At 56.0% G+C, this 27198-nt stretch overlaps 1 protein-coding gene across 1 annotated transcript; it reads right to left on the bottom strand.

The window, feature by feature from the left end:
• Positions 1-1229: 1229 nt before the first annotated feature.
• ZNF710 (zinc finger protein 710) lies at positions 1230-6426 on the bottom strand. Its single transcript, XM_010572177.1, has 4 exons — positions 4982-6426; positions 3670-3861; positions 2974-3148; positions 1230-1812 (listed from the first exon to the last, which is right to left on the bottom strand). The coding sequence occupies exons 1-4, from the start codon at positions 6395-6397 to the stop codon at positions 1640-1642; spliced, it is 1956 nt and encodes a 651-aa protein (XP_010570479.1). The 5' UTR covers positions 6398-6426; the 3' UTR covers positions 1230-1639.
• Positions 6427-27198: the final 20772 nt, after the last annotated feature.

The raw sequence follows: 27198 nt of genomic DNA, 5'->3' as shown, positions 1-27198 counted from the left end.
GGGGGGGGGAGGTGATGGCAAGGCTGGGGCGCACCCTGCCTTTCTGGGGGCTGGAGGGGTGAGTGGTGCCACCCCCCAGAGCCAGGCTGGGGCTTTTGGGGATGGGGCAGATGCTGGCCTGCCCTGGGGAGTGTGGTAGGATCTGCGCCTGCAGGGGAGGTCAGCTTAGGGGTCCTGGAACCCTGTGCCAATGCCCCAGCTGGACCCCAGGTCCTGGGCCTGCTGCAGCCTCCCAGGAGGTACCAGTGCCTGCCAAGACCCTGCCCGGCCCTGGGCATGCTCGGGGAGCAATGCTGCTGGTGCTGCTTGGCCCCCTGCCCTACGGCAGGGAGGGTAGACAACCAGGACAGTGGTCCCAGACCCAGTACTGCCCCAGCTCCTTTCTCCCTCCACCACGGCACCTGGGAGCAGAGGAGGCAACCCCCCCCAATCCCAAGGGCTGTGCATCCCAAGCAAAAGCCTTTTCCTGAGCCCCACAGCAGCTCAGGGGGGGCGAGGAGTGGGTACTGGCAGTGCAAAGGGCAGCTGTGGTTTGCTAAGCATAGCCCTCAGCCCCCCCCCGCCCCCCGCACCACTGCAGCCCGTGCTGCTCCCCACGCACAGACCACACACGTTACACAGGTTTACAAAGCACATTGGTTGAAGGAAACTGAACTCAGTGAAAAGATAAATCCAACCACGCGGCACATCTGAAAAAAATAAATTACTTTCAAAATACCATCATTTGCTCAAGTTGAACAGGGTTTACCTTCCTTTAAATACACTGCTCACTACAGCTGCTCTATACCCAGAGCTGCTGCTTCCTCTGAGCTTTGCCATTAGTTTGTAAGAAAATATTCTGTTTTGTATGTGCCCCGTGGCCTCGCGCAGGTTGCCACAGCTTTGCCCATGCCAGCTCGCAGCTGGTGCCAAAGCAAGTGGGACAGCTCTTGCCTGTCTGGGAGACAGGGAAGAGCAAGAAATGCAAACCCACCTCCTCCCGTGGGCAGAGGGGCTTCTGCCCCACAGGGCGCTGGGAGGGGGGAGCAGGGGGCCAGCTGGGCTGCAGCCCCAGCACAGCCATGGGGGAGGACCCAGGAGGTAGAATAATTAGTAATGCTCATCATCTTCTGGGATGTGCCTTCCCCTGCCTGCAGCTTCAAGTACACTGGACACTGAAGTACAGGCAAGGGTGAAGACAGAGGCAAGGTCCCGGCTTGCCACCGTGTGGTGGGGCAGGCAGGCAGGCAGAAGCAGAGCGAAGGGAGGTCAGCAGTGGGCAAGAGAGCTGCAGACAGCTGGTGCACAGCCCGGTGCTCCCTCTGGGGGTGGTGGGGAAGGACTGCAGTGAAGGAGAGAGCTCCACTGGGGCTCTGCAAGGGTCAGGCAGCAGCTTGCAGCTGAGCCCTTGCTGCACCAGTTCGGTGTGCCTGTGGCAGGCAGCGACCGCTGCCCTGTGCCACCTCCAGCCTCTGCTCCTGCCTTCGCCCTGGCAAAGGTTTTTTGACATCCCTGTTTTCTCCTTCACCAAGCTCAACTGGAGCCCCCCCTTCTCCAGGGGTGGTGGTGCAGGTCTGGTTGGGTGCCACAGCCTGCCGGCAGCAGCTCCTCTTACCACGCAAAGTCCATACAGGCCCCTGGCAGCCTCCTCCAGCCTCGGCTACAACATGTTGTAGTACGCCATCTCCTTCATGGCCTGCTCGGTCAGGGCATGCTCATCTGGAGGGTTGCCCACCCCCCCGTAGCCATAAGAGTTCTCCTCCTCGAAGTCATCCATCTCCTGCTGCCCGTCCAGCTCAGCATGGTCAGCCCCGGCCAGGTCCATCATGGGATCTAGGATTTAGCACAGGGACACCTGATGATAGACCTGCATGAAGGTCCAAGGGCCAACAGCACCCATCCTCCCTGGGCAGCTCAGGTTTAGAGCCCAAAGCTCCCCAGAAGCTACAGCTCTGCTCAAGACAGGCCACTTGTGGGGGGCTCTCACCCCAGAGGATCCCCAGCCACACACCACAGCAGGGATGGGTTGCCAGCAGAGCGCTGCCAGAGCAGGAAGCTGCCATTCGTGTGCTCACCCCTGACCAGTGCCTGTGCCACACGCAGGGGTCTGCGGCATCCATCCCACCACAGGGGAGGTGAGGAAGGCAGCGCAGGAAAGGCATCCTCCCAGCGCTGTCCCTGCACTTGCACTCCCTGCCTGCATCACGGTGCTAGATGCTGGCTGAGTCTTGGCTGGGCTGGGAGTTGTCCAAGGTGAGGAGGAAGAGAAAAGGGCAGGAACGGGGGATCCTGCTGGGTCCCCCAGCATGCGTTCAAAGTGGGTGTTGAACTGCTGGGCAACCCGAGGGGATGAAACAGCCAGAGCTTGTCTCCAGCTCTGTCTGTACAAAGCAGGGGTGGTCCTGCCATAAGACTGCTGATGGAGCATCTGTACTGATGCTGTGCAGAAACCTGCAGCAGGAACATCTCCCATCCCCGCAGGGTGCCTTTGGGCAGGTGCAGAAGGGGCAGCAGGGGCAAAAACAGTGAGATTTACCCCTCCCACCCTGCAAAACCCTTTGACCAAGCTCACAGTCACCACATCACCAGAGGGCACTGTCCTCTCCAGAGAAGCCAAAGCCTCAATGGCTCCTTGAGGAGCTGTTTATTTTAACTTTTTTTTTTTAAAATGAAGTTTATTTATTTGTATTTGTACTAAGTTTATTAAGCTTATTCCAGCTCCTGCTTGGTACCTTTCCATGGAGGGCACGTGCTTGGCTGGGGAGACAGCATTGTCACCACGGGGCACTGGCAAGACAAGCAAGCCAAGGGCAGCCCTCAGGCTACAAGACGTGAGCTTGCTGAAAGGTGCTTGCTGGAGCCGCCGTGGCATGGCCCAGCTCCCGAAGCAAAGAGCTGAGAGCTGGGTGCTCCCAGGGGTGGCCACAGCAGGGAAGACCACAGTGCCCAGTCTGCAATGGGCAGCACCAGGTACTGGCCACAGCCTGCACCTACCTTGGCTGTCCAGGCTGATGTCCATCACCCCGTGCTTGACCTTCATGTGCCGGCTCAGGTTGCCCTTCAGGTTGAACTTGCTGGAGCAGTAGGGACACTTGAAGGGCTTGCTCCCTGCGTGCAGGTGCATGTGGCCCAGCAGGTTGTACATGCGGTTGAAGGACTTCCCGCAGACCTGTAGGCAGCGTTCCTGGAGTCAGCAAGGGCTCTCCCGCTGCCACCCCCAGCAAAGGGTCACAGTGGCAGGTGCTCGCCTGCGATGGCCAGTGCTGCCACAGGGACATGTGCTTTTCAGAGCAGACCTTGCTTCTGGGGTCCCCCATTGCTCCCACCAACTTCTAAGAGTAATGGGGCCGTTTCCCTCCTCCCTGGCTGCAGTGGGAGGCCTCAGGGATGCTGTGCTGGTATTGCTGGGAACTCCAGCAGATCTAGTGCTGGTCAGAGAGAGGTACTAATTGTCCTTCCCTGTTAGCGGTGCCCACACCCTGCCCACAGCAGCTGCTCTCTGCTGCGCAGCTCTGAGCAGACGCGTCAGGATGAGCTGTTTGCCCAAGCGAACAGAGGGAGGCATCACAAAACTGCTTTCCTGTGACTGAGGGCTCAACCCAGCCTGGCTGGGTTTCTCCTGAGTGCAGCACACCAGGGCCTGAGCTAACCACCCCAGATCTGCTAACCTCCCTGGACCCCCGACAGTACCTTGCATTTGAATGGCTTCACCGGTGAGTGCACAATCATGTGGGTCTTGAGCGTCTGCTTCTGCACAAACGTTTTGAAGCAGATGTGGCACTGGTAGGGACGGACGCTGGTGTGGATCAGCATGTGCCGCTTCATGTTGGCCTGCAGGGTGAACTCCCGCCCGCACACCTCGCACTTGAACTCCTTCACGCCCTGCAAGGGGTTCGGAGAGCTGTGACCATGGGGCAGAGCCAAGACCTGGGCGCAGAGCGGCAGCAGGCAGAGCTCTGCCTGCAGCGGTGGGGGCCAGCGCACAGAGGTGCCGGGTGGCTTTGGGGTTTCTGACCAGACCCCGCAGGAGCTGGGGGCACAAGAGTGGTGCCCGGCATGGTGCAGAACAGGGACCTGCGCTCCCCAAGGGGCATGGGAGAGGGTCCTCGCACCAAACTGAGCTTCAGGGACTGTCAGCAGGCTGGAGTGTAGGAACTGGGCGGGGGGAGATTTACTCTCATCTCGTCTCACCTTCCTGAGAGTCTCCTGCTCCACTCTCCCTGCCCCTCCTGCAAACACACAGCAGGCACTACAGAGAGCCTGTGCCATCCCCACACTGCCCCAGGGGGCAATTCCCCCTGCATGGTCCTGCAGCAGGCAGGATCCTGCCTCACTCCCAGATACCATCGTCTCACCCGCCCTGGAAATGCATTTGCAGCACTTGGAAAAACCAGTATTAGGTCAGTGCTGCTGGAGTGAGAGCAGCTTTGCAAAGTGATGTCTATGGGAAGGAGCTGGCTGGGGACCGTGGCCACCATACAGCGGCCGACCCGGCACAGGTACATTTGAGAGCCCTGCCCAAGCCTGGCAGCATGCAGGAGGTGGGCTGTGGGGAGCATGGCTGGATGGGCTCTGTGAGCCCAGCTGTGAGATCCAGCTCTGCTCCCTGGCTCAGGCCAGTTGCTTCCCCTTGAAATAACCCCTGGAAAAGAGCAAACCCCTCACTCACAGCCCGCTGGGAGGGGCTGCGGCAGGTCTCCTAAGTCACCCTGCCACAGAACCCGCAGTAGGTCTGAAACCTCCCTCCCTGAGGATGGAGACCCCCAGGAAGAAAGGAGGCCCTGCTCATAACGATGCGCTTTCGCTGCTAAGCAATGACCCCTAGCAAATGCCAACCACGGGCACCGCTGCCCACCCACACCACCCATTTCCCAGGGCTGGCCAGGAGTCTGGGGCACTGGGACACCCCTCTGCCCCAGCACCCACATCCAGAACTGGCACACCTCCTCTGGGCATGGCAAGGGCAGCACCCCTCAGGTGCCCGACGTGCCCCAGCCCCTACCTTGTGCGTGAGGGAGTGCTGCTTGAGGTGGTGGATCTGGCTGAACTCCATCCCGCACTCAGTGCAGACGAAGGGCCGGACGTTCTGGTGCTTCAGCATGTGGTTCTGCAGCTGGCTGCGGTAGTGGAAGGACTTGCTGCACTCCAGGCACTGGTACAGCGTGGGGCCCTGGTGCGTGGAGAGGTGCCGCTTCAGCTGGGTGAGCGTGGAGAAGTCCAGCCCACACTCCACGCAGACATGGCAGCGGCCGCTCTCGTGCTTCACCTCGTGCGCCTTCAGCTCACTGGGGTAGGCGAAGCCCCGGCCGCAGAAGCGGCAACTGTAGGGCTTGATGTCGGTGTGCAGCAGCATGTGCCGCTTCAGGTGGCTGGTCTGGGTGAAGGCCTTACTGCACACCTCGCACTTGTGGGGCCGCGTGCCCTGGTGGGTCAGCAGGTGGGTCTGCAGGTGGCTGGGCTGCTTGAAGAGCTTGTTGCAGTGCGGACAGGAGTGGGGCTTGATGCCATTGTGGCCCAGTATGTGGGTCACCAGGTTGTACTTGGAGGTGTAGGACTTCTCACACATGCGGCACTGCCAGCGCTTCTGGCGGTCCCCTGCCTCCACCAGGTAGGAGTCATCGATCTGCACGTTGATGTCCAGCCGGTCCAGCTGCGCCTTCTTGTTGCGCTCGCTGGTGGCACCCGCCGCCTCTGCATCCAGCTCCCCCGGCTCCTGCCAGGTGAAGCCCTGCTCGCTCTTCACCTGCTCAGGGGACGCTGGTGCAGGGGCCTCTGCCTCTCCAGGGGACGGGGCGCCCGCCTCAAAGGCGCATTCGGTCCGCAGGGTCCCCACGGTGCCACCATCCGCTGCACCGGCAGGGTCAGGGCCCCCGAGGCGGCACTCGGTGGCCTCCAGCTCCTGGCGCACGTGCCGGCGCAGGTGCCGCAGGCGCCGGGGCTTCCTGCTGAAGGCACCGAGGTCGATCATCTTCATGGCACTGCTCTGCACCGTCTGCTCCTGGCTGGGGTCCTGGAGGGGGGGCAGGTGTCTGTGCTGCCGCTCACCCTCCTTGTCCCCAGGGACGGACACTTCGTACAGCACCTCATCCTCCACCTCTGCCTTCTCGCACTTGACCTTGGGCACCAGCCTCACAGGAGGCCGCTTCCTCCTCCGGGCGTGCTTCTCCAGGGAGGACTCTGCCTCCAAGGCATCCTCCTCCTGCCCATCCCCTGGTGCCTGCCCCTCGCCCTCCGGCTCCCCGGGCTCCACCGCAGCAGGGTCCGGCAGCTTCCCTCCCAGCCCTGGGAAGAAGCCGGAGGGACTGACAGTGGCCCCAAGCAGCTCATTCTCAGACACCAAGCCCAGAACCGCAGCCTGCGCCAGGGACAGCACCACCACTGCGTCCGTCTGGGTCCCGCACTCAGTGAAGCGATCCATCTCTCGCCGCCTGCCTACGCTGTCATGGCTGGGGAGGGAGAGAGACAGCCATTAGCCCTCCCGGTGTGCCTGCCACCACACAGCCACCAGGGATGCTGCTCTGTGAGGGGCTCATTCCAGCCATCACCCCTTTCCTTATCTCCATCCCCAGCAAACCCCAGAATGACGCAGGCGTTGCCAGTGTGGGTCCCTGGCACCACACACCCCAGGACACAGGGGCAGCATGGCCTCAGGGGTCTCAGCTGCAGGGGCAGACCATGGAGCCAGGCTGTGGAGGGGAAGTTTGACTCTGTGTCCACTGTCAGCCTTTCTGGCCAGGCTATCGAACCCCAAGGCTGAGGTCTGGCTCCTCGTGTGTCCCAGAGCTCCCTGGCAGCAATTCCTGGGGACAGCCACCTGTGCAGTTTGGGGACCAGTCAAGAAAGGTGAACATGCTGCTCTATTCTGTGCTCCTTGCAAGCAGCGAGAAGCAACAATGAAGGGCACAAGGAGCTCAAGGAACCAAAGCCCAAACCCTCCTCGTTGGGAGCATCTGGAGAGCAGTCAAGCTGCCAGGCTCACAAGCCCAAGTGAAGTGTGTGTCAGAGGCTCTGCTTGGCTCAGTGCCTTTGGTACACTCACCTGTGGGGGTCCGAGCATCACTGCAGCACAGGAGGCTGCCTGGCGTCTGAGCGTGCTGGTCTGAGGGCAGGCTGTGCTGGTACCCCCAGAACCCCCTCACTGCTCTGACCTGCCCTGCCCCACGACAGCCAGGCTCCAGCTTCACCTTCCCTGCCTGGCCCATCCCTCTCACCTCACAGCTGCCTCTCATCACCATGGCAAGCACCTCCTCTCCCCTTTGCTTTTATTAATGCCTTTCAGTAGCACTCTTGTCCCAGCAATAAGCACGCCAGGTTCCAGCAGTATTTCTTCAGGTTTTATAAGTGGTTTGTTTCCATTTTTCCAGCCTCCCTCCTGCTGCAGCACTACTGACCGGCACAGCCTGCTTACACAGCTACGAAGTCACTTGTCAGAAGAGGGCTACAGAGTCAGTTAAAATCCCTGTAAAAGCCACAGTTCTCCAAGGCCCCAGTGCAAACACAGACAAGCAGCAGGCAATACCCCCCCAGGTTGCAAAGGTTTAAGAGTCTTCTCCCTCCCCCATTGCCCCCTATCTCTGAGGTGGCCCCCAAGTGTTCATGCCCTCATCAGCTCTGGGGTGGCAGGCACCACGTGCCCAAGTTACACTGGGAAGAGGCACAGGACATGGACATGGTCAGAGCAGGACTGACCCAACACCAGTGCACCCTGGGGCACACGGCAAATGGACCACAACAGGTTTATCACCGCTCAGAGACACATCCCCACCACTCTCCAGGAGGGCTCACGACAGGGTTCTGCAGGACTCCAGTTCCAACATTGTGCTATTTAACTACCCATCCATTTTCAGGAAAAAAGTCAGATAACTGCTCAGGGATGACACACGCAGTGATACTCATTTGTGCAAGGAGGAGCATATTACCACGGGACTGACCAGCAGGACAGCCCGCCTGGGCATGCTGGCACCACAAGATCCCCTGAGCAAGTCACCCTGATAGAAATGAAGGGAGACCACAAGGAGAGAGACGAGGGCGTGGACATGGCTCCAGGGTGCGAGGCAGCAGCCTGGACCTATGAGTGATGTAGAGCCTCCAGCACCCAGGTGGGCAACCTGCAGGAGCGTGCCAGAGCCCGCCGGAGTGGTGGCGCAAGAGGAGCTGCTCCAGCACTGCTGTTCGCTGCATCTGATGCTGGTGACGGCTGGGGGAAAGGCGATGGTGGAGCTTACATGGGAGTAGCGCAAGGTGCCAGTCAGTTTGGGAAATATTGACTTGAAAGGTCAGGTAGACACCAACCAGCTTTGACTAGAAGGACAAATGACCTTTGGTGGAGAAGCAAGGAGCAGTAAGCAAGCACAGGGGACCACACTGGGAGATCACAGCAATGGCATGGTATCACCACTGGGTACATGTGGGACCACAGCAAACTCACAGGGTTGCAGTTTCAGCAGCAAAAGTCAAAAGACAAATGAGCAGAAAACTCCACTTTTGCATCATGCCTACAGGCAGTCACCACCAGCCTCACCCAGCAGCTGCTGGGCCACCAGTGCTGGGTCTGTGGCAGTGCCAGGCACAGAGCACCCCGGGGACAGCAGCTCTGCTCCTGAGCCTGAGACAAACCAGGAGCTCTCTGTGCTCTGGTGGTCTCTGGGGTCCCACCAGCCTGGAGAGCAGAGCATAGGGCACATCCCCACTGAAATGATGTGACTGGCATAGGAACAGCCGCAGGGAGGGACAAGGCCCTTCTGAAGATCCGGCATTCCTCACCAGGCAGACAGAGCCTGCACCTGCCCCACCAGCACCAGCCCTTTTAGGAGAATTCAGGGGCAGCTGGCCAGCAATCTGAGGAATTGCTGCCATAAACAACCTGGCAATCTGGGATAGCAAAGCACGGAGGAGCTGCTGCACCGAGAAGAGTGGGGCAGACACCACTGTGCTTTGGGGATGCAGTTTTGCCATCCATCCCCAGATCCCTCCGGTTGGTGACCACAGGTTCCTTGGCAATTCAGACTGGAAAACAGGGAGGGGAGACCATCAGACAAAGCAAAACAGAGCAAAATGAGAAGCAGGCAAGATGTAAAGGCACAGGCAGGTCTGCCAGCAGAGCAGCCCGCCAGTAGGCTGGGGAAAGACACACCGGCTGCCAAAACACTCCCTTCAGCTGGAGGGTCGTTCATGTGTTTTGTTTTGCAAGTATTAAATCAACACTTTGAGAACGTGCTCATGCTCAGCTTGCTCGTGCTCAGGGGTCCGACAGCCCTGTACCCACCCCTGAGAGGAAGGGTCAGGGTCCTGGAGGGAGGCAGAGCCCTGAGCAGCAGTGCCCAACTCCCTCGGGCCAAGCCAGCCCAGGACCCCCATCAATGGGGTGCAGCCCAGGGCCCCCAGCAGCCCTGGGGCAGCTGGCAAGGATGGGCAAGGAAGTGCTTGGAGAGCTGCCACCAGATGAAAGCAAGGAGGCTGCTGCTTCCTCCTGTGGTGAAGAACATTCTCCTAAATACAATTACTTCTGCAGCTACAACAAAGAGAAATCCTATGGGGGAGGTAAAACAGGAATAAACTCTAAACCAGATTATGTTGCAGTCCCAGGAGCACCTGCATGGCGTGAGAGGCAACCGTGGGCTAAAGGACCACTCTCTGCGTGGAGAAACCTCGCTTTACCAGCTTATCATCCGCACGGTTCTCACTGTGGCACCCACAAAGCCTCCATGCTGTGTCCCACAAGCAGCTTGCCAGCCAGGCCAGTTACAGGCTGCAAGGATGAGGTGTGCTGGCCAGAGCACACTGGCCTCTCCACTGCAAACACACCACTGCAGGCAAAGCCACCAGCAGCTGCCTGCTCTTGCTGGTTCCTGCACGTGCTCTCACACCAGCTCTATGCCCACCGAAACACCAGGTCACAGCACACACATCCCTCTGGGGAAAGGGAAGTGATGGGGAGGGGGAAAAGAACCGGCACAAAAACAGGAAGAGCCAGAGAAGGGGAGAGACACCGACTGCGCGGGGTTGGCTGCCCGGGGGCTCAGGCTGCACAGGCTGCTCAGCCTCCCGTGCCCTGGATCCAGCCACAGGATCGGGCACCCTCAACCCAAGGTCTGATGCTCCCGGCGAGGGGACCCTCCCGAGGCTGAGTGTGCGACCTGCCAGCATGGCCAGGGAACAGGAGATGCTCGGGGGAGGGGGGGGAGGAAGTGGGCCCTGGTGCCTGCGTGGACACTTCTGTCCCCAGCCCTCTGTGCCCGAGCTCCAACCGCCTCTGCCCTGGCATGGCAGCCGGGCCCTTCGCCAGCGGCTCCAGCACCCTCTGACTGCTCCCCTCACCCGGGCAGGGGAAAGGGCCCAGCTGAGCATCCCTGCCTGCATGGGCATCCCTTCCCCATGGCAGCCAGGAGGGAGACGGGCTGTGCAGAGCCAGCGGCCAGAGAGCAGGATCTGGGGGGGCTGCCGGCCAGAAATGGAGGGGAGACCAGGCAAGGGGGGCGGCCTCAGCCCCCTCGGACTTCCAGCCCCCGGCACGGAGCCGGGGAGAAACCCTGCGGAACCGGGCAGCGAGGAGATGGAGAAGAGGAGGACTGGGGGGAGGAGGAGGAAGAGGATGGAGGGAGGAGGATGGGGAGGAGAGGGGGGAGGGGGAGTGCGGAGGCAGCGAAACAAAGCGAGGAGCGGGGAAGGGCGGTGGCAGGAGGAGGAGGAGGAGGGGTGGAAGGAAGGATGGGGAGGAAGACGAGGAGGAAGAGGAGGGAGCAGCCGGGCAGGCGGCAGCCGGCGCGCACAGCCCGACCCCGGGGCCCCCCCGGCCGGCCGGACCCCCGCCCCGGGACCGAGACTCCCGGAGGGTCCGGGCTGACCATCGCCCGGGCAGCCGCGGTGCGAGGGCGCGCTGTTGTTGTTCTCATCCTCCTCCTCGTCCCGGGGGGGGGCCCTGCCTCGGCTCACCACTCCCTGTCCCCGCCAGGGAAAACAACCCGAGGCAAGCACCCCCACACAGACACCCCCGCCAGCTCGCAAGGGCTGGAGCAAGTCCCACTTTCCCGCTCAAACTTCCCCAACCGTCAGCGGGCCCGTCCATCACCACTGAGCACCCACCCTGGCCCGTGTTGTGAGCCGGGTCCCAAGCGGACACTGGCCAGAGGCTTGGGTGACAGGCAGCGCAAGGCCAGGGCTCTGGGGTGGCCGGAGGCGAGCGGCAGCTTCCCGGAAGGAGCGTGCGAGCAGTGCCGCTGCCTTGGCGGATCTGCTAATGTAATTCTTGCTGGAGTTGAGGAAGCTGAAATCAAGAGCCTGCTCCTCAGGGTCTCAGCCCAGACAGGGAAGCTGGGGGTCCCTCTGCTCTGCCCTGGTGAGAGGAGCTGGAGGAGGCTGGGAAGCAGGGAGGGCCTTCCAATTTGGTCTTGGATTTTGTTTTCCTCCTTGGTTTGGGGCACAGTTGCTATTTCCACATACACTGGATGTCTCTTCCAGTCCAGTTAAGATCTCACTTTTCCCAAGGATTTCTCCACAGCCATTTATACAGGATGATAAGCACCCACACACCTCCTCCTGCAGCAGCATGTTGTTAGCCCAGCTCCCAGCTGGGGATGGGAGGGCACTGCCAGATCCTGCTCCCTATGGCAGGTGCCAGTAAGCACTGTGCAAGGGCAATACAGGACCTGGACAGCCCCACAGCCAGCTGGCAGCCTCTAGGAGATGAGAGGGGAGAAGGGACACGAGATGGGACCCAACTGTTCTCCCCAAATCTCCAGCACTGCAGAGGGGTCAGCTGGACCCCCCAGCACAGCTCCGGGTCTCTGCCCCGAGTACGAGCACCACAAGAGAAGGAAGCTGAAAGAATGACACATTCACATACACTCCCCAGACCACCGCCGATATGTTTTAAGAACAACCACCCTAAACCAGAGGCTTTTAGAAGAAAGTAAATGGTGGATTCCTACTCTGGGGCACTCCAAGAAAGTGGACAAGCTCTGCTCCTTTGGGCCCTCAGTACAAAAATAAAAGCCTTGTGTTACACAAATTGCTCTTCACACTTTTCTCTATCGAGCGCACAAGCCCTGGTACATGAGAAATGGAGCTTTGCTATTCAAGAGAGCAAGGCCACAACAACTCGGCAGAACTGCTGCTGCAGCTGCACAAACACCGCAGGGAGAGAAGTGGGGAATGGGACAGATGCTTTTGTTTCACTTCTCACTCTCACTTCCCTGTTCAGCCTTCTCCAGTCTTGCAGAGCAGGCTGGAAATGCTGTTTCCCGACACACTGGCAAGTAACATTGGGTCACATATTGCAATTCCCCCAGGAAACACCCTGACACCCCCGGGGGGTAGAGAGCACCGCCTAAACCTCTGCTCCCCAGGGAGCCACTTCCAATCTTGCTCAAGAAGCCAAAGCAGCGGCGTCAGAGGGCCTTGGGTCCAGCGCTGCAGCTGAGCGCAGACCTGCCACAGCCAGTCCCATGTGAAGCAATCACTCCTGGGTGAAACCAGGCAATGCATGCCCAGGGCTGAAGCACACGGAGCACCCAGATGCTGGGCAGAGGCTTGTGCAGCACTTGCACACCTGAACCCAAAACCCAGCCAGAGCTCTCACCCTCCTGAGAAATCCCAGAGATCCCTGTGCAGGACCCCTCCACAGCAGCGACCAGGCTGCTGGAGGAGCCAAGGGCTGGTGACCACAGCTGCTTTCCCCCTCACAGGCCCACAGGCACGGCAGTGCAGCAGAAGGAACTCGCCCTGGCAGCACCCACTCAGCCCTGACTCACCTCAGCTGCACAAGAAGGGACAGGGGGAAGGAAAATAAGCACAAATACATTGTCCCTCCTGGTGCCGACAAAATACCACCAGCTGAGCTGTTAAAGACTCATCCCTCCAAAACTGGGGACTCAGGAGCTGCAGCACCACAGCAGAAAGACCCATGGGCAGCAGGGCACAGACAAGAGAGGATTCTGCTGGTCCATCCTGGCAAAGCAACAGTCCCAGCATTGCTCCAGTGCCAGACCACCAGGCTGGGTCTCCAGGAGCTGTAAGGATGCTTTAACAAGTAAACTCCATCCCTCTGCAGAAAAGGAGACTGTTAGGAGCCTTACAAAGGGCCGTACTGCCTTGATAATGCCCCTAGAAAATAAGTAGACTGGCCAGCAAACAGGACATGCCCTTTCCTCTGCCCGAGGGGGATATGCAGGTTGAGTAGGGAAGGCGGGCTACAGGCACACGACCCCAGAGGCAAGCTAGCAGGTTGAGGGTAAGAGGAGGAGTCAGGCAAATCCCACTCTCCCCCATCTTCCACCCCACAAAGAGCAAACAATGCCAGGCTGAACCTTAAACTGAACTCCCCTTGTGCTTTCCCACCCCAGTCCTGCAAACATCTCCTCCTGCCTTCATGCCCACCATCCCACACAGTCCTGCACTGACCTCCCCCATCTGCACTCCAGGTTCTTGTGCAATCCAAGATCTGCCTTTCTTTTCCATACCCACAAACCGAACACTTCAGTAACTATTAATCATTCCAGAGCTTGATTTGGTGCAGAGCTCTGTGCTGCACTGGCCAGCAGCGTCCTCCTCCCCTCAGACAGATGGGAGACACTTGTGCAGGAGTTGTGCTGCTGACTTCTGGTTGTGACCCTGTTATTTCTCCCTCCCATCTTTCAGCTCTACACCAGGCACAAGCTGCTCGCCCTTTAAGCCCTTTCTCATCCTATCTCTTCTTGGTTGCCAACAAACAACTGCACCAGCAATGACAAATTTCATCACCCCATTTTTCAACATATTCACAACTTTTCAGGCAAAAAAAATCTATGCAAAAATCTGCTACTACACCGATTTCTTCCCATTTCTTCCTAGAGCACACCCATGCCTTGCCAACACCCAGCAGCGATGGGGCAGCTCCAGCAAGGCACTCATGTCTTTGTGCTCTTCTGCTTACCTGCTTGCCCCATCCTTCCCTTCAACTGTCCGTTTTCTGGGGGCAAAGTCTGTATCTATTTCGCTATGTACAACGCCAAGATCTGTTTTTGAGGAAGAGTTGCGAGTATTACTGTAAAAAGGCACATGCACAGTAGTGCTGTGGGCTGGGGTTCCAGCTCTGCTGCAGGTACTGATTTTTTTTTAAATGCTCCTGGTTTTGCAGTATCATACCATTTCTGCAGCTTCCTGCCCCCACCCCGAGGGGACAGGCCCTACTGCCCGGTGCCGTGTCACACACTGCTGGGGACGGGGTCTGCTCTCCCGCAGCTATATGCTCCATACGTCACCTTTACAGCTCTCCATGCTGACTTCCCTAATCCCCTTTTCCAACTATTGTTTTATGTTCAGCTCATCCCTCTGTTCCACCTCTCAGATCAGAAAAACAAAATAAATTAAACATGTTGCTACTGAGATCAATATTAAGACAAGAGCAACTCCTCTTCCTCCCCAGCTCGAGTCTCCAGATCCTTCCTGTGGCTGTACCTGGCAGGTTTTCACTCAAACTCAGCTGTCCTTGCCCACGTACCATAGTTGGGAACTGAACCTGCTTCTGGGCTTAAATCAAAACCTTTAGTTCAGGTTTAGGTGCTCTCCAGCTCATTTGCTGATGGAGACACTCGCCCGCCCCCACCCTTCCTGCACATGGGGTTACACAAACGCACTTGTTGGCATCCCCTCCGAAAGCCACCTGTGTTCTCCTGGTCCCCCTCATCCGCCTCTCCCTGGCCACCACCACTGGTCTCCCTTCTCTGATGCTCGTGGGAAGGACGCACCCGGGGCCACAGCAGCAGCTCCCGTCCCTGCTCCGCTGGGGGTTGTGAAATTCAGTTTTCTTGCAGCATTTCTCCTCCCACTCCTGGAGGGTTTTGTCTCAGTGCAATCTCTCTTCTCCTCCTGTCTTTCTCAACACAGCTGGGAAGAGTCAGGCTCTGCCCTGGCACATCCCTGCGGTTCCTGCCTGCCCCAGTCTTGGATGTCTCCTCAGAGCCTCCACCAGCTCCTCACTCACCGCCTGGTCTTTAAGCGCTTAAAGTTCAGTTGTTTTTTACATAGCTTTCACTTCCTTCTGTAATTTTACCTCTCTTGTTTCATCTTTAATGACCCAAACACCTCTCACCTCAGGCCTCTTACACCAGACAGGTCCCCTCCTGCAGCACGGTTTTGCCCAACAAGCCTCTTCATCTCCCAGTACATTTCTTGCTGGATTTGATTTTCCAGCCACTGCACTAGACTGAGCACCATCCATCTCTGGACAGTTTTCCCTTCCCATTTTAACTCCCTTGGTTTCACTCAGCCACTCCTGAGCGCTTCTACCACCATGTACCACCATCCCACCCAGCCCCTCCACCAGCACCAGGTGCAGCTGAGCCACAACAGACACCAACACAGCAGCTCTGGAAATGAGACTTTTGGTAATCCCAAATTAAGCAGCTTAAAAAAATTATGTCTGGTTCATGGAAACCTCACCTGTGCACAGAAACAAGGTTTGCCTACAACACCCTAGATCTGATGGGGGGAACCAGAGTAAAAGGACCACCCACTCCCACAAAGCACCATCCCAGCTGAAGGCCCATTGAAGGTGCTCTGCAAGGGACTGCAGCTCAAGGTATTAACTATTGCAGAGACCCTCATTTTCTATCAGGCTCCATTTAGTGATCAAACACCTTCTCTCTGCTACTCTTTACATCAGCGCCAGAGACAGCAGGGTGAGCCATACAGCCACCAAACTTCACCCAACCCTTCTTGCATGAAAGGGAGTCAAGGACATCCAAAATCCAAAAGATTTGAGATTTACCTTTCACAGCCTTCCCAAGGAGCAGTAACACCCCCACCAGAGCCACAGGAACCCTCCTTGTTATCACCGCCTGTTATCACTGTCCCATCAGAGGGTAAGTGCCGGCACATGAGTGAGTGCCAGGGCCCAGCTGGTACCAGCGGAAGCTTATCTCGTCTAACTCACCTTGCACCCAGATTCCGTGTTATAAGCTGTATGACAAACCCAACAGCAATCTGGGAGGACCTTTAGGACTTGTTCCCTTCTGAAAGAAAATCAATGGTGCAACCCAAGCAATGCAATCAGGCTGTCCTGGGCGGGCAGAGAGCACCTCCCTTAAAGCTCCTTGGCTTTAAACCTGCGCAGTGCCAAGTCCCCAGGGCTGCGGGAGCCCAACCCGCGCCGGCCATCCAAGAGGTGCACTCCGCAGCTGCAGGAGATGCACCTCCCACACCCTAACTCCAGTGAGCTCCCACCCCACGGAAGGCACCGTCAGAGCTGGGTGGCTGCCGGACCCCTTTTGCAGGAGCCCTTTGCAGGACCCCCACTGCGGAAGCCCCTTTGCGGGACCCCCGTTGCAGGACCCTGTGCAGAACCCCCTCTGCCAAGCAGACGTCGCAGTGGAGGCAACGTGCAAAGCTCCTGGGGTGCTGGGGTTGAGCCCGAGCATAAATCGGGGCTAAAGATGACTGGGTGAAGTTGGACACGTGGGGGTGATCTTTTAGGGGGAGGAGGCGTTAAATCTTTTCAACAATTTTTAATGGAAAATGGCTGATCAACACATCTGTAATATTTGTGAGAATACCTTTGATTTTATTTTTCTTCCTTACTTAAAAGAAGCTTTCATTTAAATTTAATAAAGGAAAAATCAGTCTTTCATCTTTCTTGCAGTTTTCACATAAAGCTGCTCAAAGCACCCACAAAAATTGTAAACAGAAAAATATTTTTTTTCCTGAAAATTACAATATCTAAAATTATTCATAAAACTGATCCAGAGTTGTCCTGTATCAGGCCTAAGGATTTACAAGTTCATCTTGGTTTCACTAAATGCTGAGCTGGGGCTGAGCGAGGGAAGGATGAGTGGGGTCTCCCGTGCTCTGCTGGAGCCATGAAAGCTTTCCCACGCAGGATGATCCATCCAACACTGCGGGAAGGGCTTGCTGCAGCCAGGCTCAAACACCAGGTACATCCAAGCCCAAACGTCTGTCTTGCTGCACAAGCTCCCATCACCAGGGCTGGTCAAGGTCAAGAGCTGTGGAACACGGGGGGCACGCACCTGAGCCTGGCAGAACCGAAAACACCACTTCTCGCCTCACAACTGACATCTGTCGCAGATAAACTGGACTTGAAATAATGAGCTTAAGTTCTGAGAAACAGGAAAGAGGATGCATGGTGCTGGGTTGCTGCTACCAAATAAACTCCACATTTTGAAAGAAATCAAAACAATTTTTAAATTCATTCAATCAGTGTCTCCACATTAGATACTATCTAACTCAATTTTTTAAGGAAAACTTTTGTTACTGACTTCTCTAGAAAAAAGAAAAAACTACTTATTGTGAGTTGATTAGAAGGCAGAACTGCTCCCTTCAGCCTCAGATATGCTTTCTGACAAGGAATGACATACATGGTATGATGTGTATCACGTGAAGTGATTCTGGGTGGAGGAATTATCATCTTTGGGGGCTCTGATTTAAAAGAAAAGAAAAAGAACACAACCTACAATTTGCAGCATGATATAGATAATGGTTTTTAGTAAGATTAGGTGGAAAAAAATTGGGGAAAATGATGACTTCAGGTCCATATGACAGACAATGTCTCAGGAAGGGAGCAGCACCCCCTTTGTCAGATCACATTAAACCATTCCCCAATCGCTCTGTTGATATTGCTTTTAGTGATTCTTACCCCAGCCATTATATTCCTTGGTGAGAAGTAAATATTTACCTCTTTGAAGCCACTAGGTTATTGGCAAACTCTGACTGGAAGGGGAAAAGGAATGTTTTTCAAATAACTGGAGATTGCCATTTCTGCAGAATAAATGTATACTGAGCACGAAGCCGCCTGGTCACCCCCCATTGCCACCCAGGGATGGGGGAGCAGCCGGCGCCTTTGAGATCTTCCCAGGAACCAGCCGAAGCTGCTGAGCACAAAACTCTCTCTGGGCTTTGAAATGACACCCGCAGCGTCATGGAAGGAGGGGTTCTGCTTTGCAGCACCCCGCTCATGAGCGAAGCCTCACCATTACTGCAGGTTTTCAAGCAAGTTGTTTCTTTTCCCAGCCCTGGCCCTGTGCCCCATCATGCCGCGGGCTCTGCCCGGCAGCCCCGGCTCTGGCTGCGGGAGCCGTCTGCGACTGCAATAAATTACACCGGGATTAATCCCAACCCAGCACTCAATATCTGCTGGGGAACCTTTGCTCCACGGGTAGGGAACTGGGCACCGCTCTGCTGCTGCGAGGAGGGTGGCAGTGCTGGGAAGCCACCATCCTGCTGCCGGTGAGCGGTGAGCACCTGCCCACCGAGCACCGACTCAGTGCAGGCACACGTGGCGTTTGGGCTGGCACCAGCTCAGGCGGCACCAGCCAAGCTCTGGCACTGCCCTTGCCCTTGCCCGCCACCACGGCATGCATGGCACCTCGGTGCCCGTCCTCCCCTGCAAGCAGGTCACCACTCTGCCCTCTTGGCCTCACCGTCACACACACACTACCTTTTTTTATCTTTGAAATACAGCAGCTGCATCTGGAAGTGGAATATAAATATCGAGGCCAAGCAGAGGCAAGGGCTCTCCCTCCCAGGTCGGATCCTCTCCCACCTCCCGCCAGCCCTCCAGAAGAAGATCCACATGTTTGACTAGGTATGGGCGCAGTGTGGTGTCCAGTTTCTGAGGAAAGCCTCCCTGCGGTGGGCAAGCAATGTTTCAGCTGATGGAAACGCAGGGTGAGAGGGGTCAGCTTGTGAGCAGCAGCGGATGCCGCAGCCGTTCGCTGCAGAGGGACGGAGCCGCAATCCCGAATGCTGTCGCAGCTTCCCAGCAGACAGGCACCCACGCCAACTCGGGACATCCCTCCTCCGGCTTCCCTTTATGCTGAGAATCCACTTTCCTCCTCCACCGGAGACTGAGCCTCCATCCCTCCATCGTCGTTCCCCGCCCCCAGCATCCTCTGCTCCTCCATCCCTCTGTCGCTCCCTCATTCTTCCCGTTTCCCTGGCAACGCCCATCTCGCGCTGGAGATCTGTCCCCTCTCTCCCTCTTATCTTTCTCCTTTCTCTTTCATCTATCTCCTAATCTCCCTCTCTATTCCAAACCTCTGTCCTTTGCTTCCTTTCTTTCTCTCTCCCTTTTCATCTCCTCCAATGTCTTCTCTATCTTGGGGTTACAATTATTTGAATCTCACTTAAAAAAAAAAATCTACTTCATTAACTGTCGTGCCACCAGCTCGCTTCCTGCTCCTCCCGCAGCCCACCCGCGTGGCTCAGGACCCCTGCCCATGCCTGAGCCCCGATGTGTACCTCTGCCAGAGGACAATAAAGTTACCGTGCTTTGGCAAGGCCCTTCCAACCTTCCTCCAAAGCCCTTCAAACAAAGGGGAAGCAGAATTCTCACACTACAAGACATTCAGGATTGGGCTACGATATCCCCCTCCTGAGCTGCCCACAGGGCTCACTGGCCTGCCTTTTGCTGTCAGGGCTGCAGTACAAGGAGTCCCTGCTTTGCTGTATTTTCCGTGCACATGCTATTCATCCCAAACCTCTGTTTTAGCAGGAGAGGAACAGCCCTGGGCATACACCCGTGCTCTCTGCCTTGCTTTCCACAGCAGGACCTGGCTGCCGGGTGCTGGGCGAAGCCTTGCCAGCCGGTCCTGAGCCCCGTCCTCCAGCCCCTCTCTAACACAGCCAACACGAAAGCCGGTGGCTCCAGTCCAACGCCTGTTCATGTGTCTTAGATCAGCCCTCAACTTCTACTTTATTTCAAAGCAACCTAGGGGAGATTAAAATTAATGGGGAAAAGATTCTTTCTGAAAATCAGTTTGGCCACGAGAGTGGCAGAAGGACGAGAGCCACCCAGGGAGGATGTGCTCCTCTGGGGTCTGGGGGACAGTAGGAAGGAGGAGGGGAGGCCTGGAAATGACTTGGCAGCACGGGGTCACTTCCAGGGGAACCCTATTTTGTGGTACGCAGCACAGCGAGTAGCCCATTGGTGCAGGTTCATTACCATGAATGCAGTCCCTGCAACGAGGGAAGTCTCCTTAGAAAACTGCTGTGCACAGATGGATTGAGCCAAAGCAGACGCTGGAGCCAGCACTCCACTTCTGCCAAGGGATCGCAAAACCTTTGCTCCTTGAGCAGCCAAAGCCACACCGAAGCCTGCTGATGGTTAATGCCCAGACCAGCACTTGGGCTGGGAGTGCTCGGAGCCCCAGCTGCCTTCCTTGAGGAACTCCTGTCGCTTTGCTACAGGACACAACAATGTCTCTTCTTTAGAAGACCAAACTGATCAAGCTTTAAGCCTGATTTATCAGCCCTTCTGTCTAGGCAGCTCTTCTCGAAGCAAGACGATGGACCTGCAAGGACAGCTCTGATGGCGAGCTGCTGGTGGCACCAAACTGCATCTGAGGAGCAGTGGCTCGGCAACCAGCCTCATCCTGCTGAGCGAGGGTGTTTTCCTTAGACCCGACTGGAATCGCTGTGGCCTTATGGACATGTACGAGACCCTTCCTGCCCTTCTGCAGTGGAAGGGCCCGAACCCATGGAACCCTGGCACCCTGAAGCCCTGTGTCCATCAGATCTGAGCACAGTGACTCTCCATGGCCAATGCCCACCCTGCACCCCAGGGACCCGGCACCGCTCCCCGGCACAGCGCTCCAGCATGTCCCACGTTTTCTCATGGGCTACTTGCGCAAGCACAACGTTCCCCCTTCAAAATGATGCAAACGTGGCCTCTCCGTCCCCATCCACCTGCCTCCTCCCCAACGCCGCGCAGGGACACGCACCGCAGCAGAAAGCTCTCAGGATCTTGCTTTCAGAGCTTATCATCACGTCATGTCTTAAAATGCTCCTGTTCACTTGCACAGGAGCACCAGCAACAGAAATAGTGATTAAATACAAGTAATTGCTGTCGGAAGGTGCAGGGTGAGCAGTGGCTGGGGGTGAGCCCGGCCAGAGCTGAGGGAGAGGGGCTGCTCCTGCCTGGACCCCACTCTCGCAGCACGAGCACCCACACCCCAGCCGAAACAGCACCAACCTGCAGACCTCTCTGTGCTTTATGGGGGTCTGGGAATTTGTCAGCAGTTTGGGACCGATGGTGTTTGTGGTGTGGTGAGGAGCAGGGATAAATCCCACCCTGGCCAGCCATCCCAGCCTCACTTCAAAGGCTTCGCACAGAAACCTTGCTCTCCCTTGGAAAACAATTTTTGCTTTTAAGTGAAATAAACAGGGAAAGAAAGACTTTCAAGTTCCTCCTTGCTGCAATGACTTCTCTTCGACATACTCCCTTTCCTCTCCGAAAATAGAAGAGCTATTCAAAAAAGATGCGAGAAGAAAAAAAGGAACTGAATAGAGGAAAGAGGAAAGAAAAAATGGAGCCCCAAGGGGGTGGAGAAAAACAGAATGAAAAGACAGCAAAAGTAAAGAAAAGGGATGAAAAATAAAGGAGGGGGAAGAGAGAGACAGACAGAGAAGCTTTGAAAAGAAAGAATGCTCCCAGCCTGAATACAGTGTGCATGAAAAAAAGAGCGCTTGAAAAGAAACAGCCAGATGAAATGACCTCTCATTCACAGCCTGTGCCAATCACCACCACAATGTAAATCCTTTCTTCTTTTCTGCATTCTCTCTCTTTCCAGCGGGGGCAGAGGGAAGAGGAAGAAAGGGGAGTTAATTCTCAGCATAGCAGAAAATAAATCTGCTCTTTGCTAACTCCCTGAAAGAAACACCGAGCTACTTTTAAAATACCTCTCCCAGTAATCACACATGCAGATATGTAAAAAAAAGTAAACAAAATTCCGCACAGAGTGGCTCTGGGAAGGCCTGTCCTCACCATCAGGTCTCCCAGATGAAAAGCCACCATGCTGTCCCTAGGAAAAACCACAGAGCAAATACTCAGAGAAAACAAATCTGTAGAAACAAGTGTGGCCATGAAAAGCAACCGGTGCCACAGATTTGGGTCAAAACCCAAACCTTCCAAAGAACAATGATGCATGGTTGTGATGGACACAAAACTGGGTGCCCGATTCTGGGCCAGGCACTGCGGGTGCTGGCTCCATGGGGATTGGGGGGTTGAAGGGTGGGCTAGTGCCCAGTGCAGCCCCCCTTGCCCTGCAAACCCCAAACTCCTCAGCAGATGAAAGCAACAGCAGACAACCCTGCCAGGAGAGGCCTGATGGGCTTTTACTGCGGGTCTGCAAAACCCAGTACTGTCCCATTTTGTTCAGCATCTTCAGCAGAGGTGGGGGGGTTAACAGACCCTCACATGTGAAAATGAACCAAAAAGCGCAGTAAGGAGAGAGGCATTGTAATGTGGGACAAAGGGAAAGTAAAAGTGCAGTGAGAAGAAAAGACCGAAGATGGAGCCCACCAGGACATCAGGGTCCCCTAGGGACAGAGGGAAACCGAACAAGAGATAAGAGGCACCCTGGGTTCCCGCTGGCAGCAAGCTAGACCTGGAATTGCAACGCTGCCTGACAGCAAAGCAGACCCAGGCGGGAGGTGAGAGTCAGCAGCAGGCAGAGGACAACGTTCCCGCATGGGAGCCTGTAGAGCAGCCGCTCAGCATCGCTCCTGCTCAGCATCCCCCGGTGCCAGGGGTTAATCATAAACTGCGGGGACCTCAAAGCAAAGCAATAAAAGTGGCTGGAGGTCAGAGGAACTGATACACAAGTAGGAGCTCAAGCACCCTTGTATGTATAACCGGGCTGGCTGGTTGTAAAAGGGGAAAAACAACCAAAATGTTATAAATGTGAGATGTGTGCCACCCCAAAGGGAACAGGGGTTGCCCAATGGGATGTGAAACAGCTTCTTGGGCTGAGAGGACCGAGGGAAGATCCCCACAGCACGAAGACAGTCTCACTTTCAAGAGCATTGCTGTCCTTATCCTTGGGAACAGTTTAATATATTTTTTATATTCCCCGTCTGTGGATCTTGCCCATGTACAGGCCATGCTGCCCGCAGGATCGCATCTGTTGGGCCCGGCTGCCCCTTTTCACCTGGGCTCCGTCCTGCGCTGGGCTGCGAGAATGGAGAAATGGGGACACAGGGACTGCCCGGATCCATTCACGGCAGCCAGAAATTTCCAACCAGAGAGTTAAAAGGCTGGGAGGAAGGTGAACGCTCTAGACTGCACATCATTTTGCTGACAAGTTCAGTCTTCCCACGTGCTGAGCAATGGCCGGCTGGGAAACGCTCCCCCCGAGCCCCCGCGCCTGGGCGGAGGTTACCCCTCTCACTGCAGGGAAGGGCGAGAGGGCAACTGATGGCCCTGGGGTGAGCAGGGACAGGAACCTCAGCACAACGGCCAGTACGGTCACGCAAAACCCTCCTCTGCTTCTCAAACAGCTGCTCCTGGTGTTGGAGAAAAGGGGGTCCCAGAGCCCTGCCAGGGCTGCACCTCCGCCCCTGCCCCCCCGGCCGCCCACTCTCTGCAGGGATGCTGCGCCCACCGCGGCCGAGCATCGGCTGAGCTCTGCTGCCGGTGCCACGCCACCGTGCAGCACAAGGACAGATGCCGGACGCGGCAGCAGCGCCAGCGGCGGCACCGCGTGCCCGGGGAGCCGGGGCTGCTTCGTACCACAGCGCTCACCGCATCCGCCGTCACCTCTGCTGGGCCGGGTAATATGATAATCATAGCCAAGGAGTTCTAATTTGAGTGTGTTAATTAATCCTCGACTGGATAATCTTTCACATGTTAAACTTGTCAGAGCTTCTGAAGCCCACTATTACTGATAAGTGGAGCCGGGCCCCGCTGCCGGCATGGAGTCTGCTCTGAGGAGAGGGCGAGGAGCTGTCAGGTGAGGGGACATTGCAATCTGTGAACTTCAGATTTTCAGGCTGTTCTGCTTTGGAGAAAACTGCTACTAACCGCACCAGCCCCTGCAAGCCAGCAGCCATTGGGACATCCTTGAGTGCACCACCACCAACTGCAGTTTGCTCTTACTGAAGGGAAAAGATCCCTGATAAGCCTTTGTGAGGCAAAGTGCAGCCAAAACAGCGTGGAGGAACGCAGGACCTCCTAGCTCAATGTCTCAGGGAATTACCTCCAACACATGAGATCTTCCCTGTAGAACTCACAGGTGACACCAGCTGTGGGGGTAGAAATGTTAAATAACAAACACACCAAGTGCAATTTTCTATAGCCCACAGGTGAAAGGAGGGACAATCAGAGCTTTCCTGCAGCGGGCAGGCAGAGGTAAGGGCAGGGGCTGGGGAGCCCCTGGACCCCCTCCCACCCGTGCCAGGCACCAGGCTGGGCCCTCAGGGAACATCCCACTTCTGATTTCTCTGATAACAATGCTATTGGACGTGCTGCATCATTTTAGGAGCAAAACTGACTGCTTGGCTGCAAACACCACATTACTTTCAGATCCACAAGGTGAAAAATGTTTCAGATCTTTTTCTGAGCAGCTCAGGAAGACGAGCGTTTGGAAAGCATGGTTCAGGGAAGATGGAGCAGGAGGTACTAGGCAAGGGTTCCCGCCGGTGGCAGTTCATGCAGTCTCAGGTCAGGACTGACCAAGGAAGCGATCGTGCCAAGCCAGATATGGAAAATATGGTATCCCCCGGCAGTGCTGGCCAGGCAAGGTGAATGACAGCCGCAGGCATCTGGGGGGGATCTGCCGATGGGGCACATGCAGCATGGTTGGATTTGTGGGACAGGGGAACAGCCACGCAGCCCAGGGGACATGGGCTGCTCTGCCCAGCTCCAGGGCATTCCCTGGTCTGCCCTGTCTTGCTGCTCTCCTCTCGGAGCGATCCTTCCCCAGCCCTGGGGCGCCCAGCTCCATCCCCACCGCTGGACCGGCCGCCTCACAGCCACCCACGGGGGACACCGAGCACACGGTGACAAACAACAGCCACAGCATGGCTGCCTGCCGGCCGCCAGCGCCAAGGGCTTTGGTAGCTAAAACCTTGTCCTGGCAACAGGGCCATTGCAGCCGCGCTGCCCTGCTCTGTGCCGCCGGTACCTGGCGGCATGAGGCCATAGCGAGGCCGTTTCTGCCTCTGACTGCGCCTGCGTGTGTTAGGGGTTCAGCTGGGAATACAGCTAACACCCCGCATTGCTTTCATTTTCTCAAAGCTCAGCAAACAAGTTTCCAAGCACCAGTGTGTGCACACCAGCCCCATCCACAGCCACCCTCCGTACGCACTGCCGGGGGCCAGGGATGGCGGTTTGTCCTGAATCCCCCAGCCCTGAGCAGCGACACCGCGGAAACACAAAGAGTCTGTTTCAAAATACCAAACTTTGTTATTAAAGGAAAAATCCTCCAGCACGGAGCCTAACCTGACACAGATGAAAAGTCTGAAACAGTGACAGGTAAAATTCAAGCCAGTGAAGTCAGAGTGACTGATATGGAAAACGCCTCTTCAAGCCAGGAGGCACTGCATCTGCCCTAATGAAGGATAATGAATGTACAGCAGCCACAGGACGGGTACTTCAGAAAATAAAGGCTGTATATGTAATTTCAGACTACTTGAGAGTCTATGAGAGAGTGAAGTTTTGGGATTTTTTTTTTTTTCTTTAAGCTGAGCTACTTTTTATTCCACTTCAGACACATCAGTGAGGAACCTATTGGGGTGATCTGTGCAGAAAGGGTCTCTGCACAAAGGACTCTGCATCTGCTGTCCCTCACGTTCCTGGTGACTTCAGGGGAGCAGAAATTTCGATTTTGAAATCTGAGTCTTGAAATGCATCAGATTGGAGCAGGTGCGAGCACAGGGAAAAGCAGTCCACAGGGACACCTCTGCTCTCCCGGAGCTCCAGGAGACGCGTCCAGCAGCCGGGTCCCTGGGTGCTGGGGGCAGTGGTCTGCACGTTCTCATCAAGGATGGGGTGCGTAGCCCATGTGATTGGATTTACATGCTTGCCACTGGCCGCCTACAAACCATAAAAGCATTGGCCTTTCTCCACGGCAGATGTCTTTTAAAACCACAGCAGCCAGAGGACCACGGCTGCTTCTCTCACGGGGGAAGGCAGAGGTCTTTGCCAGTCTGGAGGAACGCTGCATTAACTGCATACTTCTGTGGGGCTTACATGGCCAAGTTAAAAAGAAATTTCCACTTATTGCACTTACGTTTTTGTGTATGTTACCATGTTCTGAGAGTTCACCTAGCACTCCTAACTCCAAGTGGAGGCTGAAACTTTACACAAGAGCTGCATATTTATTTATTTTTTTAAATGGAGTTCAGAGGACAGAGTTTGGCACCGCCATCCGGAGTGTGGCACACCAGCCGGACCGTCAGGCACAGACACAGCCTCGCACATCTGGAGCTCACCCTGCACAATGCCCAGGGCCCTGCAGCTCACAGCCGTTTCACTCCTGAAACCGGAGCAGATGTTGGGCAAACCTAGGCACTGGAGGAAATGCGCTCAGAAAGAGCTCACTGGCTGATATAAGGGAAAATGCAGGGGACAAACACTGGCCATGACTGAGGAGGGTGGGAAAGTTTGTACTTTTTACTCATCTTAATAAATATTTTATAATGTAACTACAAGGCTGGTTTTGTCTATAGGCGTTTTGCCTTTGCTTTGGCAGCAGCAAGGGCTGGCTCGCACTCGGGTCTGCTTGAACCACCCCAGTCCTCATTTTCATCAGAATCTGCATAATTACTGTACTTCACACTCTTTCTTCTTACAGCAAGAAAGTCCTATAAATATACAGAATATTCAGCTGTTGAAATAATTTGCTTATATGTGTCCCTTGTTGATAATCATAAAACGAAACCAAACCACTCAAGCCCTCATAAATCAAGGCTTGCTCTCTGCAGACAAGTTCTGCAATTACCCTGACGGGCTTCACAAGCATGTGCTGAATGGCCAAGGCATAAAATGGGGAAGGACAAGAAGAAATTCAGCAAAGAGGTTTGGCACCACTGTTGGAAAAGGCTCTTTCAGTTCTGCCTACAGTTCTGTTTTCTAGAAAGTCGTTCTTCTCTGGAGAGCACCCGTGCCTACAAACCCAGGCGCCGGGTCTGCAGCTCCTCTGAACAGTGGCAGAAGCCTGCAATGAGCTGGTCTGCCCACAGCAGCCACGGGTACTCATGAGCAAGGGCTGAAGGGTGAGCCTCTCGCATGGTGAGCGCAAAATAGCCACGGAGAACAGATACCGACATCTCCGGAGCAAAGCCAAGGGGCAAACCAAGGAGGGCAGGTCGATCAGTGCCTGAAAATGGTAACTCTCAGATGGCGGCTCAATGAAAAAAAAAGATTGCAATTGGCACAGAGCATGGAGATATTAAAGTTCATATTTTATGGTGCCCCCGTTTCAGATGGCCAAGGGGTCAGTACTCGAG

Source organism: Haliaeetus leucocephalus, unplaced genomic scaffold, assembly GCF_000737465.1.
Source record: "Haliaeetus leucocephalus isolate CR32 unplaced genomic scaffold, Haliaeetus_leucocephalus-4.0 Scaffold339, whole genome shotgun sequence".
In the NCBI taxonomy this organism is placed as follows: Eukaryota; Metazoa; Chordata; class Aves; order Accipitriformes; family Accipitridae; genus Haliaeetus; species Haliaeetus leucocephalus.
Note: the sequence above shows the minus strand (reverse complement) of the source record. Positions and strands in the feature narration are given on the sequence as shown.

Excerpts from the sequence above, each read along its gene's own strand:
- ZNF710 (XM_010572177.1), bottom strand. The coding sequence starts at position 6,397 with ATGGATCGCTTCACTGAGTGCGGGACCCAGACGGACGCAGTGGTGGTG. Across the intron at positions 3,862-4,981 it reads AGCACTCCCTCACGCACAAG|GGCGTGAAGGAGTTCAAGTG; the intron begins GTAGGGGCTGGG and ends AACCCCTTGCAG. Across the intron at positions 1,813-2,973 it reads CATCAGCCTGGACAGCCAAG|ATCCCATGATGGACCTGGCC; the intron begins GTAGGTGCAGGC and ends GCTAAATCCTAG.